At 40.2% G+C, this 13,759-nt stretch overlaps 1 protein-coding gene across 4 annotated transcripts in view; it reads left to right on the top strand.

Annotated features, from left to right (window-relative positions):
• Positions 1-13,759, top strand: part of CUX2 (cut like homeobox 2) — a 2,130,834-nt gene that overhangs the window by 1,612,212 nt on the left and 504,863 nt on the right. For all 4 annotated transcript variants that reach the window (XM_044068629.1, XM_044068630.1, XM_044068628.1 and 1 more), the window contains exon 8: positions 11,517-11,583. In XM_044068629.1, the coding sequence (XP_043924564.1) occupies positions 11,517-11,583 (67 nt within the window). The remainder of the gene's footprint in view (positions 1-11,516; positions 11,584-13,759) is intronic.

Below are 13,759 nucleotides of genomic sequence, written 5' to 3'. Positions count from 1 at the left end.
AAGGGCAGTCGTCAAGGGCCAGCTGGTCAGGGCAGCCAGAATGGTGTCCCTTGATTCTGAGTTCATCAAGAGGGGTTATCCAGTGGGACTTATCAACCAGTTGATTAGTGAGGTTCATGCTAAAAGGAACTGTGGAACCTTTAGATCACTCCTTCTTGGGTTTCAGAGTGGACATCAGGGACATGTAGGTGAGACAGTACTGTTTTTGATTGGCCGAATTGTCAGCCCACCTGACTGTCTGGTTCACTAGTTTGCTCAGAATCACATAGTAAACAAATTATGAGCTTAGAAAATCAAACCCTTGAATACAGCAAGCAGATCTTTAACAGATCATAGTTTTAATCATCAGCACTGACTTCCAGACTGCAAACGTCTGCCAAAAAAAGCAATCATAATGAAATAATAATAATAATAATAATAATAATAATTCCTTTCTCAGTCCTGTATAAAGTTCTCCTGGCCTTCCACTTTTCCAACAGTTTCATTTAGGCTGTTTATTATGTTTTGTTCTGCTCTTTCACAAAGCACTCCATCTTCTGCTCTAAATTAACTCCTTCAGCAAACAAATCAGTAACATAGTTATAACCACTTTTGTCTTCTGCACATTCAGATGATCAGCCATTTCTGCACATTCAGATGATCAGCCATTTCTGCACATTCAGATGATCAGCCATCCTTCCGTGAGCATTATCTTTTTTGTTTGACATTTCAGATCTCTTTACTTTCATTTGAAGTATCCGACATAACTCCTACTGTTACCTTTGAATATAATAATCTTTCTTGCCTTAGCCCAATATTCCACCTTCTTTATTAAAATATTCCTTGTCTGTGTTCTTTCGTCTTTAACGTCCTCATTCAGCTGACCCTTCCATTTACTAATTAACCAGATTAGTTCATTAAACACATATAATTAACATATTCATTTTCTTCCCATTACTTGTCATTCCAGAATTCACTGTTTCTTCAAATTCTCCCTTCATTGTAGCTTTAGGTCTAGGTGGTCTTTAACAAATATGTTGCTTTTAGAAACCTGACAAGACCCTCCACAAATCTTTCATATTTTAACAGAACTCTACAAACTCATGTCTTCCTTTCACTGTACTTCCTTAAATAGTAAGAGACGTTGGAATATAAGGAACTGCTCCAGAAACTCAAATTAGCAGCAGACAATACCCCTGGAATTAATGCCAACATTTCCCTAATTTCTGTTCTAAAATGTTCCCCTTGTCCCCTCTTTTGTTTTCTGTTCCTCCTCCTCTCCATTATCTTCCTGTTGTAGAAGGTGAGATGTGTTTAAAAAAACATTTCCCTTTTTTAACACATGCTGTTACCTTTTCATTGTTTTTAATTTAATTTGTGAAGGCAGGTACTTTTAGTGCTGCCTGTTCTCCTTTTCTTTCTTTCCTAAGTTGCTTCCCAATTTTCACCTCATGCTTTTCTCATTTCATCCCTTATTTTCTAACATTATAAATTCTTCCACATTTTCAGCATTTTCTTCACCCCCTGAATTAGAGTCTTGGTTGATGTCACTTCAAATCCTTCCATTTTGTACACATTCTATTTCTTCATTTCACTGGATTATATCACAGTTCTTGTAAAACTGTTCATTTTCATCACAAAAAAAATAAAATGTTTAGTTCCTACTAATTTACTCCCCCCACAGTGTTTTTGATCTTGTCTCTGTTCTGTTCTGTATAAAATAGTCCATGTAAATATTACATCCACTGGGCTTTCATTCACAGCTGTATGGTAACTCACCAGCTATACACCTAAATCCCAAACTTATTATCATACACACCGGCTTGTTCAGCATCTATTCAGGTATTTTGTTACATTATTTATGCCCACCTCTTCATTTTTTATTATTTTTAGTAATATTTTCACTAACAGAATGGAAACAAGATACTACCTTTCTTTCATTTGCTGACACTTTTACAGTTTCCTCCAGTAAGCTTCTCTCTTCATGAGTGTGGTCGTCTGGAACTGTTGCAAATAGCTCCCTTGGCATAAATCCTGATTGGTACAGTATCAGTTGTCTTGTAACCTGCATTTTATCTGGTTCACTGTTCAGCCCTTTTAAATGTTTAATTCCTACGTCATTTTGTCTTGGTGTTGCTAAACCAAAAATAGGTGCCAAACTAGTCTGTATCTTAGACTTCTCTGTTTTCCATCATGCAAATAGTACCAGCCTGCCTGACGTAACACTTTTTGCCTGTCTGACGTAACACTTTTTCAGGCATGTATTCTCTTGTCTCCATCTGATCATATGATATAATGGCCTGCTCCTCTTCCATTTTCAGACGTACACACATTCATGGTATCACTGCAGATGGTACTTTTAATGCCCGACCCCTCTCCTCTTCTAGTTGCATTGGCACACCCTTAAGACCATGTTCTGACATTACATGCATGAGTCCTGATACATCCATCATGCATACTTGCTCCAGAAATGCATTTATTCTTGATCTTGCAAATGGGACTCACTCCAAAGAGTAGGGGAATTTTCCTGGTGACCTGACCAAATTCTCTCTTTCTGTATAAATACTACCTTGAATGTCCCTTGAAAGTAATGGGCCCGGCCTGATTAAGAAAGGTAAGTAAATGTTTCTTTTCAGGAAATGCATATTTTGGGAAGTCAGTCTCAGATGTGATGAGTCACCAATGTTTTCTTCCATATTGGTATGGGATCCTTTTTCCTACTCACTGCAAATCTTGTACCCTGGGCTGTGGGCTGTGGCTAAAAAGTGTTTGGGTTAAACTAAATTCACTTACACAGTTCTCAAATAAATAAATTAACAAATAGTGTAGTAAAACCACCATAAAAACAGTTAAATACAATTTTCTTGCCTGAAGAAGGGTAAATAAAACATTCAGTCTTAAAAATATATCCGTACTAGTTGCATTTTAAAAAAGACTTGTACTTCAGCTATTAAAAATAGTTATTATTGCTGTTGAGTCTTTCAAACATCTTTTACATTTCTAGCTCTGTTGTAAGTAAAACTGGGAACTTTATTTATCCTTTTAAATATGTTTCATTTGGAATCTAAAGTTTATAATCATTTTATCTAAATTTATTGCAGGACTTAGAGCTATCTCAACATTAAAGTATCTATAAACTTACTAAAAGAATTTTCTGAAACCTTTAAAGATCAGATAATTTGGTTATTTGGTTGTTCGGGAATTCCCTCCAAGTTACTAACCCTGTTGTCCTCGCTGTCTGAACTGAGAGCTCTAAAGCCAAAGTCAGACCTTGGAAGTAGGGTTGGAGGTTGCATGATCTGAGGTTGCTTGTTTCACAGTTGCATACGGTAACGTTTGCTTGTGTGCTGTTGTATGCATGAAGTGGGGTTGCAGACTGGTACAAAAGGTATCATCTCATAACAACAGGATATCTGGTTTGATTCTTATTTGGGTAACGTCCCCTGATGAATCTGAACGTCCTATCTATGTTCACTTACTTTCCTTCCTTATATTCCAGATTCTTCCCAAATCAGTTCTGCAAGCTGCCTTAAAAAAAGAAGCTATTTTAGTAATGGAGTGGAATAACAAAATAAGAAATGTAGGGGCAAAGCACCCTGTTGTGGATGTATAAGACCTGACACCCTCCAAAAACACTTTTTTATGTTTTTCTTTCCAGTACATATGCCTGAATAATGCTCAGCCACAACTGTATGTGTCTCAGTGATTTGTGTGAAGAGGTTTCTGGCATGGAATTGTGTTTTCAGGCATATGTCATAAGCAGTCATAGTCGATCATACGTATGTTACATGCAATTATATATCAGTTACAAGAAGGATACTATAAGTTCAAAAAAAAATTTTGAAAACCCTGATCTTTCTGAGGGTGTCCCTTTGTCCACTGTTCATGTGAGCTGGACTTGCTTTTAGTAAAGTTAGTGGGTGTGGATAGTTCGATTCTCTTGCACAAAATGGTTTTCAAACTTTAAACACTGCTGTTTCTTTACCCCCAAAACATCAGAGCATTTGAATTTGTGTCTTTTTTTCCATATTCTGAGCATACACCCTATAGGAGTGTGTGTGTGTGCATGCGTGTGTGCATGCGTGTGTGTGTGTGTGTGTGTGTGTGTGTGTGTGTGTGTGTGTGTGTGTGTGTGTGTGTGTGTGTGTGTGTGTGTGTGTGTGTGTGTGTGTGTGTGTGTGCATGTGTGTGTGTACAGATGACTTGTGATGCATGATGCCAACATTCTGGAAGGTGGCTAGGCTGATTTTCACTTACACTGGGGGAAAGGGTAACTCCAAACAAACTGGATATATATGGGTTAGTGAATCTTACCTTGAACCTAAAACCTAATGGAGAAATGTATAAGGAATTATCTTGTAGGATGTTTTAAATGCTAGTGGGCTGACAGAACCTAGCCAACATGGATTCATGGAAAGGAGGTCATATTATAGCATACTTGGTTCGGCAGTGAGATTCAGTCAGAATTAAAAGGAGTAATGAGAAGCCAGAGGATGTTAAATTACTTATTTATTAAATGCATTTATTTTATTATATTTTTTTGCATTTGTTTACCAGGAAAGCCTGACTGGGTATCAGAACTCTGACAAGATTTAGAGTTAAATTAATGCATGAAATGGAGCCATAAAAACAAACGCATAAAATATAATGTGCAAAACAGAATCGTAAAACATGTACATAACTCTATGGCACTGATTGATGATAACTTGTGCATTTTGCTTGTATTTACCTATTGACCAAAACAGAATAATATAGAAGTGGAACAGCAGACTATAAAAGTGAAACCAGTTTCTAAAGAGTGATAGCTGTGTTGTAAGAATGAGTGTTACAAAGTGTATTTAAAGTGAGTATAATTAACTCCAGCAGAGCTAGAGGAAGAAAGTATAGGAATAGTCGATACTAGAAAGAATTATTTACAAAATATTTTTATGTGGAATTTATTTACATGGGGGACTCTCTTGATTATTCCAGCAGGCTTACCTAATGCCAGGATAGGTGATGAGATCAGAAAGGGAACTTGAAGGGAGGAAGACATTGGGATTCTCCTGGTCTGTTACAAGAACATAGCCATGAGTCCATTAGATGGATTTTGAGTTGGATTTTAAATTAAAAAAGGTTGTCAATGAGCCTTATGTTTAGATGAAGAAGGTTCCATATTCTGGACATTTGGTTACCAAACAGGGCTTTGCTTGCTGAATTGTTAGCTTTGTGCATAATTAGTAAGGATTTGTACATGGATTTCAAACTTCCTGTTGGTATGTATGGCATAAGGATATTTTTTAAACTGGAACATGTGATGTTCTTTGTGTTTCACTGTTGCAGTCATCACATTTGGGTTATCTGCTTGCAGGTAGCCCTCAACCGGCCTGAATACCAGAGTTTTGGATTCCTGCGTCGGATGCTGTCTCTTCTTCCATGACGTCAGGTCATCAGGGGTATAAAACATGCAGCCGACACCATTACTTCAGTCTTTCTTGCCGTGTGGTGCCTGAAGAAAAAGCAGTTCGCAAGTGCCGGTCGGCCGACTCCTGAAATTTTCGTTTTCGAGTTTCAGAATCGAAGTCTTCAAAAGAAAAAAAAAGATACGTTTTTCTTGCTCCAACCGATGTCAGTAAAAGTTAACAATTGTCTTACTTGTGGAAAGCAAATACCTCATAAAGATTTTCATTCATACTGCATTCCCTGCTTAGGCCCAGACCATGATGTCCCTCGCTGTCGATTTTGTGCCTTCGTCGTCGGGCTATATTTGTAGCAAATTATTGTGGTACTCGGTATCCGTACCCTGAAATGGCTTCAGTAAGCCATCTGACTAATGATCTTCCGGAAAAATGTAAGGATAAAGACAGAGACAGACCGCATAGGTCCAAAACTGCCAACGATGCTTCCGTTAAGCTAGTTGCCAGTCCACCGGTACTCAGTGAGGTGCTTTCGCAGCCCCTGATACCCGCTACTTCAGATTCGCAGGCCTCTACTGAGACCCATTCGGAGTCTGGTATGCCGCGAGATGCTTCTTCGACTATGGAAACTGCAGATGTCTCTCCCTTGGATGGGCCCAGAGCCACTGTGCAGGCACCGGCTTCTGAGGGTGTATTCAGGCCTATAGACTTGCATTTTAAACTGATGCCATCTTCTTCATCCAGGCCTAAAACTCGCATCACGCCTAGAAAACTTCCAAACTGCATGCTCAGGCCCATATGCCTAAAAAACAAATGTTTAGAATGGCTGAAGACCTTATTACCTTAATTAAGGGAAGCCAGCCTTCCCCCTCTAAGAGACCTAGAACTGATTTTCCTTCTGATATTTCTGATCAGGAATCTGATATTTCTGTTTCTTCTGATTACCAGGATTTGCCCTTATCTATCTATGAGGACTCTGATGCAGAGGATTCCATTCCCTCTGCTTCGCCTCCAGAAGATTTTTCTTTTGGTGAAACCTTGCACATGTTAAAGCTAAATTACTGGATGCTCCCTTAAACCAAGACCACCTGTTTGGCAACAAAGCAGAAGAACTCCTCAAAAAGATGGAGGAAAGAGCTAAATCTATGCAAACTGTTAAAGATTTCCTGAAAGTACAGCCTCCCAGATTTAGTAGGCATTGGCCTTCAAAGAATTGGTCCTTTCCAGTCTCTTCCAGGCCTTCTCAGTCCAAACCCAGGAACAGCAGACCACCTAGGTTACAGTCTCAGGCTATGCACAGGCCTAAGCAGTGGGGGGATCCCACTCCCAAAGCAGGGAGTAGTGAGGCACCCCCCTGCAGAAAAATGGCACAATGACTTAACCTTAACCCTTCCAAGCCCTGCTCAACTGCCTGCTCCCTTGGGAGGAAAGCTCGCCCTGCATGCAAAAAACTGGGAACTCTTTACCCAGGACAAATGGGTTTTGAATATAGTTTCCCAAGGATACAGATTCCATTTCCACACCCTACCAACCCCAAATGGTTAGCCAGACCTACCCCCAAATCAGTGGGCAGAGGCTCAGCAGCAGGTTCTCTCTCTTCTAAGTAGCAGGGCTATTGAACCTGTCCCAGCAGAAGAAAGGGGACAAGGTTTTTATTCACGACTTTTCCTGGTACCCAGAAAAGACAGCTCCTGGCATCGTATCCTGGACCTTTCTATTCTAAACACCTTTTTGGTAATCCCAAAATTCAAAATGCTAACACTTCAACAGTTGCTTCCTATGCTAGGCAAAGATGCCTGGTTGGCAACCTTAGACTTAAAGGAAGCTTACCTGCACATTCCAATAAGGGAATCTTGCAGGAAATACCTATGCTTCAGAGCAGGCTCCACGCACTATCAGTTCTCTGCACTTCCCTTTGGCTTATCTACTGTGCCCAGGGTATTCACAAAGTGTCTAGCTCCAGCCATTGCATTTTGCAGGCAGAGAAAAATTCAAATATACCCATACTTGGACGATTGTCTGATTCAGGCAGAAAGCCAGGACTTGATATTAAAACATCTGGCATTCATAAAGAAACTTCTTACATCTCTGGGGTACACCATAAACGAAAAGAAATATCACCTAGTACCCTGCCAACAGATTGTATTCGTGGGAGCAAGCTTGAACACAACTTCCCAGATGGCTTTCCTCACTCCAGAGAAACAAGTTTACTTGGCAACCTACTTCAAACTATTGGCCACAAAGACCCAGCTATCTGCAAGGAAAATTCTGCAAGCCCTGGGGTTCATGGCCTCTTGCATTCTACTAATTCCATATATATATATATATATATATATATTTTTCACTTGATATTTGTTTATATATGCCTATTTTTTAGCCTGTTCTTATACTGACACATTGAATACACAGCTGTTTTGCTTCTATTCGAAGTTTTATTATTATTATTATTTCATGCATAAAAGGTTTCATAATACTTAATTTAATTGCATTAGTTTTTATTATTATATATTCTACTAATTCCTTATACAAGACTGCATATGAGGAAACTACAATGGTATCTAAAAAGGCTATGGTGTCAACATTCTCAGGACCTGGAATCAATGATTCCTATCATTCCTTGTATAAAGACAGAGTTCCTTTGGTGGGCAGAGGCCTGCTACCACAACAAGGGGCTCCCTTTCACTCTACCCCCTGCACCTGCATATCAACCAAAAAGAAATGTTAGCTGTACAGAATTCCCTGACAGCCTTCAAAGACCGCATTCTTCCAGAACAGTTATTGGTAGACAGACAACACCACAGTTATGTGGTACATAAACAAGCAGGGGGGAACCCACTCGTACCCTCTCTGCAGACTAGCCATGGCTCTGTGGAACACAGCCTTGAGCTACCAAGTGCACCTGCAAGCTCAATTCCTGCCAAGCAAGCTAAATTCACTGGCAGATGACCTAAGCAGAAATCTCATGGACCCACACGAATGGAAACTGGAACCAAAAATATTCAACCTCTTGAGGAATAAATGGGGGACTCCAGAGGTAGACCTGTTTGCCTCCCCTCAGAACTGCCAATTGGACAAATTCTGCACAAGGACTTCCCACACTCAAGCCTGAAAAGTGGATGCCCTGTCCTTTACCTGGGAAAGTCTCTCAATTTATGCCTGTCCCTCTCTGCCTCTCCTCTCGAAGGTTCTGCAAAAGATCAAACAGGACAAGCCAAGGACAATACTGATTGCACCAGACTGGCCATGCCAGCACTGGTACCTCCTCTTGCACAGTATGACACTACTGGAACCATGGCACCTGCCTCAGACCCCTTCCCTGCTGTCTCAGCAGGCGGGCCAGATTCTGCACCCTCAGCTTCAAACCCTGAACCTTGCAGCCTGGCTAATTTCTTGAGCTCTCCAATAGCATCCTTCAATAAGCAGGTGCTAGATGTCATTCTGGAGGCAAGGAGGCCTAGTACTAGAAAATCCTATGCTGAAAAGTGGAAAAGATAACATTCCTGGAGCCAGACTCAGGGGATGGGCACAATGGTGCCCAGCTTACCTCATATTCTTCAGTACTTAACAGAAATGCTTCACAAGTGCCTATCCTTCTTGTCAATTAAAATTCATGCCGCTGCCATTTCAGCAGATTATAATACTGAGCCACCCCTCTTTTCTCACCCACTGCTAAAGCAATTCCTTAGAAGGGCCATAAATTTAAGACCCCCCCAGGAGAGCCGCTACTCCAGCCTGGGATCTTAATTTTGTATTGCAAAACCTCACTCTCCCTCCCTTTGAGCCAGCTGCAACTGCAGAGTTGAAATTCCTTTCTTGGAAAACAGCCTTCCTTCTAGCCATCACTTCTGCAAGAAGAGTGTCTGAATTACAGGCCCTTATGGCAGTGAAACCCTTCATTATCTTCCATGCAGACAGGGTTTCCCTCAGGACTAATCCTTCCTTTATGCCCAAGGTGGTGTTTAGTGTGGCACTAAATCAGTCCATTCATTTGCCTACTTTTTTCCCTAATCCACAAAACAAAGGAGAATGAATGCTGCACTCTGGACGTGCACAGACAACTTAGAATTTATTTGAACAGGACTAAGTCTCTCAGAAAATCTGAACAGCTGCTAGTTGGCTTTGCTGCAGGAGCAGAGGGGAAGGCCATTTCAAAGCAAACCATTTCATTGCATTCATTTCTGCTATAAGCACCATGGAAAACCTACCCCACAGGGGCTAAGATCACATTCCACCAGGGCTGCATCTACCTCTACAGCCTCTCTCAGAGGAGTCCCTACCAGGGACATCCTAGAAGCTGCTACCTGGAGCTCTGTACATACCTTCACCAAGCATTACCACATGCCTATTTTTTCTAAATCCAGAGCCGGTTTTGCCACTGCAGTCTTGCAGGGCTTAATAGCTGGTCCTAATGCTCTCTAACTTCCTCCTCCCTTCCTTAGCTTTGGGAATCAACCCAAATGTGATGACTGCAACAGTGAAACATGAAGAACATAGTACAGTTGTGTACATTTACCATAAATGTAGATGTTCGAGTGTATTCACTGTTGCAGTCCTGGTTACCCTCCCTCCAGCCCCCTGACTTCTTTTGGCTCTACCCTTCCTTCTTGTTTGTTATATTTAAGCTTTCTAGTGTATTTTCTCTTTGATGGAGGTGTACCATAACATATAATTACTTTCCATTGTGGGGGCACCTGACATCTGGGGCAAGAAAAACTGATGTAATGGCGTCAGCTGCATGTTTTATACCCCTGATGACCTGACGTCATGGAAGAAGAGACAGCACCCCATGCAGGAATCCAAGACTCTGGTATTCAGGCCTGCTGAGGGCTATCTGCAGGCAGATAACCCAAATGTGATGACTGCAACAGTGAATACACTCGAACATCTGCAGTTATGGTAAGTGAACACAACTGTACTTTCCTTTTGTAGAGCAGTTTGTGTGCCATTAAGTATTTGAGTGTAGCAGAGTTGATGAGGTAGTTCCAGCCACTGAGGCAGAGAGATGGGCATTAGCCTTTCACTGTAGCCTCCCTGATCTCACTATCCGGCCCAGTATCTGCTAGTCAAACCCAGGTCAGTAGTAGTATAATATGGAATTCTGTGGAAGAGGGAGTTGACATATTAGATATGATGAAGACATGGCTTGTATGACATGTGACATTGTATTGGAAAGGTACAAGTGCTGTGTATGACTGTACCCTTTTCTTTGGTGCTTATTACAGTATTACTATGTATTGAATTCCGTATGTTTTGTGACCAGTGGATTTGGTACAGCCTGCTCAGTTTATGTGTCTATGCATATTAAATATTGAGATCGGCATGTATTTTATTTGGCTTCTAAGTACGTTTTTATGCTTATTGCTGCATGTTTTGAGTTTATAGGTTTTTCCCACTGGTACAGATTATGGTTGAATACCCACTGAACAAACATACAGTAAATACCACTGCTTGAAACAGATAGAAAAAGCAACCTGGCTATCAGGATAGTGTTCGCCTACTGCAAGCTGTACAGCTGAATTGCGGAGGTGTAACTATTTCTGTGCCCAGTGCCATCTCCATTTTAGTCCCACTGCAAAAAAAACATACGTACATATATGAGACTTGAAGAGCAAAAAGAAAAAAAAAAACTATTTTCTATATTTGTAACAAGCAGTTGCTACAGTTTATACCAAACACAGAGTGCTACAGTGCTCAGTTTGGACCGCAAATGCAATTTATTTCTAAAGGTCAGTATGCATTGAAGAGATAGATAGGGATCAGCCAGTAATGCACTCCCAACACTTTGCAACTAGGGCCGCTGCCCTCTTTACCCCATCCTATCTACACTACTGCTGAATTGTTTATGCTTCGTAATCTTGTCTGAAGATGTGTCTCAGGAAGATTATTTTTTTAAGTTGATGAGTGCTGAAGAAGAGTATTTATGTAAAAAAAAGTGAGCAGAGGGAACAGTGTAAAAGAAAATTCTGATGCATGCCTGTTATACACACACACACACACATATATATGTATATATATATATATATATATATATATATATATATATATATATATATATATATATATATATATATTGAACACACCAGTAATTTAATTCAAAGATGTTCCTAACTTCTCTCTTTCTGTCTGTTTTTAATGTACTAGCTTTGAAGACAACACAAACAGAACTGCTGGACCTGCGGTGTAAATACGACAAAGAAGCTGCTTCCAAGTAAGTGTCTAGACATGTTTGTTGTGTAACATGACCAACAGATGAAACGTAAGAGGTCTGTGGTTTACTTGAGCATCATCTCAGACATTTACACAGCAACTTGCCAGAGTCATCTGTCAGCTCAGATGCCAGAAGCCATTTAGTTAAATGGGACCCTCGGTGCTGTGTGTGGCAGGAATGACAGACATCAGTCACCCAGAATGGAATGAATGGGGATTGTGTATCTCTAGTAATAGTAAAATAATTTCTCTACCCTTTGGTGCATTAGGCAGTAAGCTCAGACAACAGGCATGGAAACATACTTTCCACTGGTTGCATTCTTTTCTTCTTTGACTGCAATGTTAATGCTAAGAGTGAGGGGGAGAACTGTTTTATTTTTCTGTACCCTTAACTTGTAGACATTAATCTATAAAAACACCCAAATACTGTTGTAAGGAGTGGCTCTCAAGCCTCATTGTCTTGCTTCAGGACCTGTTCCAAGCCCTCATCATCACATTCCTTTTTTAGTTTTTTACTTGCCATCATCTTATTCTAAAAGCAACACATAGTTTGCCACCATATGAATGACAGAAACTCACAGTTCTGGGGAAATGATGGGTGCTGAGAACACTCTCTTGGCAAACATGAAAGATTGAAGAAATACAGATGGAAATAATTATCTTAACAGAATTTCTGCAAATTTCTGGCTGTAATCATCTGAAGATTAACAGCTTCTGCACATCTTTGGTGTCCCACTCAAGCTGTGCTTTTATTTAACCTTTTCACATATAGAATTAAGACTGATTTCTGTAGGGATGTTACTTCCATATAACTTTATTGTAGTAGGTGCTGAGGAGTTGGTGCCTCATTGGTCTGACACTAGTACACCTGTGACAATGCATAACATGAGTGAAATGCGAAGCATCTGTCCTAGCACTGCAGTCCAGCCTCTAGACTGGTCGGCCCATTAATGCTAATTCTTACACACAGATAATGTACTATTAATGGACAGAGGCAGCTCCTAAATGCATGGGTCCTCTCAAATTGTCTGAAGTATGATCCCAGTTATTCTCATTAGGCGTATTATATAATTCTCAACTATGGGATGGGTAAGGCTAGTCTAACCATATGGGAAAAGTTATTTTGAGCACAACAAGGGAAACTGGCTAGGCTTAAAATGGCCTGCAAGGGCAGCTAGCCTAGAACTTACCTACGAACCTATGGACCTATAACGTGCAGCATATTATTTGGACATTTGCTATTGAAAATGATGTTGGAACATACAGAATGACGCTGCTTTTGTACTAAGGAAAGCATGGAAAGCAAAAGGATGTTTTAAAAAGTGGTGTCTTGCTCTGTTCCATGTGACAAGTGTCTTTCTGATCCCATGGTACGCTGCATAACATTACATGGTACTTAACTGTACAGTGTTTATGAGGGAGCACATTGAAACATGACACTTAGAAAATGCATGTTCAGCAAAGTGCTTGGAAGGCGACAAATGAATGTAAGGTCGCATTGTTTAATGCATTTTATGCTGGGCTATAAGGTTACACATTACTTACTGTAACATCACCAAGGAGGGCCAGCGAGTTCCAAGTCCTTCACCATGGCAGCACTGTGATCAGTGTGTGATTTCAGGAGGAAATTTTAAAATAGTTATAGCTTTACGAACAGCAGTAAAGCTTTACCTCTTGGCTAGTATAAAGCAGTTCGTGCATTTTTTGTACCGGTCTTATGATACACCATACCCTTTTATACATTTTATAACATTTTAACCATTGTGCTTTTATATTTAAATACTACTACTGATACACAGTATAAGTGAAAAGTAAACATTTTCAGATTTCCATTTTTATGTTTAAGAAAAGTAAAAGTATGCAGTTGTTCATATTAGCAAACCAGGGCTTGCCACTCAGCAGTGTAAACATTGGCTCAAGGTGATTTTGTCACATGGACTAATGTTAATGTGACACACTGATCCCATGTAAAAATGATAAAAGGGAATGGATGATGATGATTGTTTTGAACAAAATAACTGAGATCAAAGTGTTAGGGGCTGACTTGTTATAGAAATCATCCTTAAATTGTCTACTATAATACGAATGTAGCCACATTCTTATCTCATTTATTTTGCTTTTTCACTTGAGATTGGGGTTTACTGCGGTGGTGGTGCTGCGGTAGCATTGTTGCCTCA

The sequence above is a fragment of the Protopterus annectens genome, chromosome 4.part0 (genome assembly GCF_019279795.1).
Source record: "Protopterus annectens isolate FY-2018-M chromosome 4.part0, PAN1.0, whole genome shotgun sequence".
Taxonomy (NCBI): Eukaryota; Metazoa; Chordata; order Ceratodontiformes; family Protopteridae; genus Protopterus; species Protopterus annectens.
Note: the sequence above shows the minus strand (reverse complement) of the source record. Positions and strands in the feature narration are given on the sequence as shown.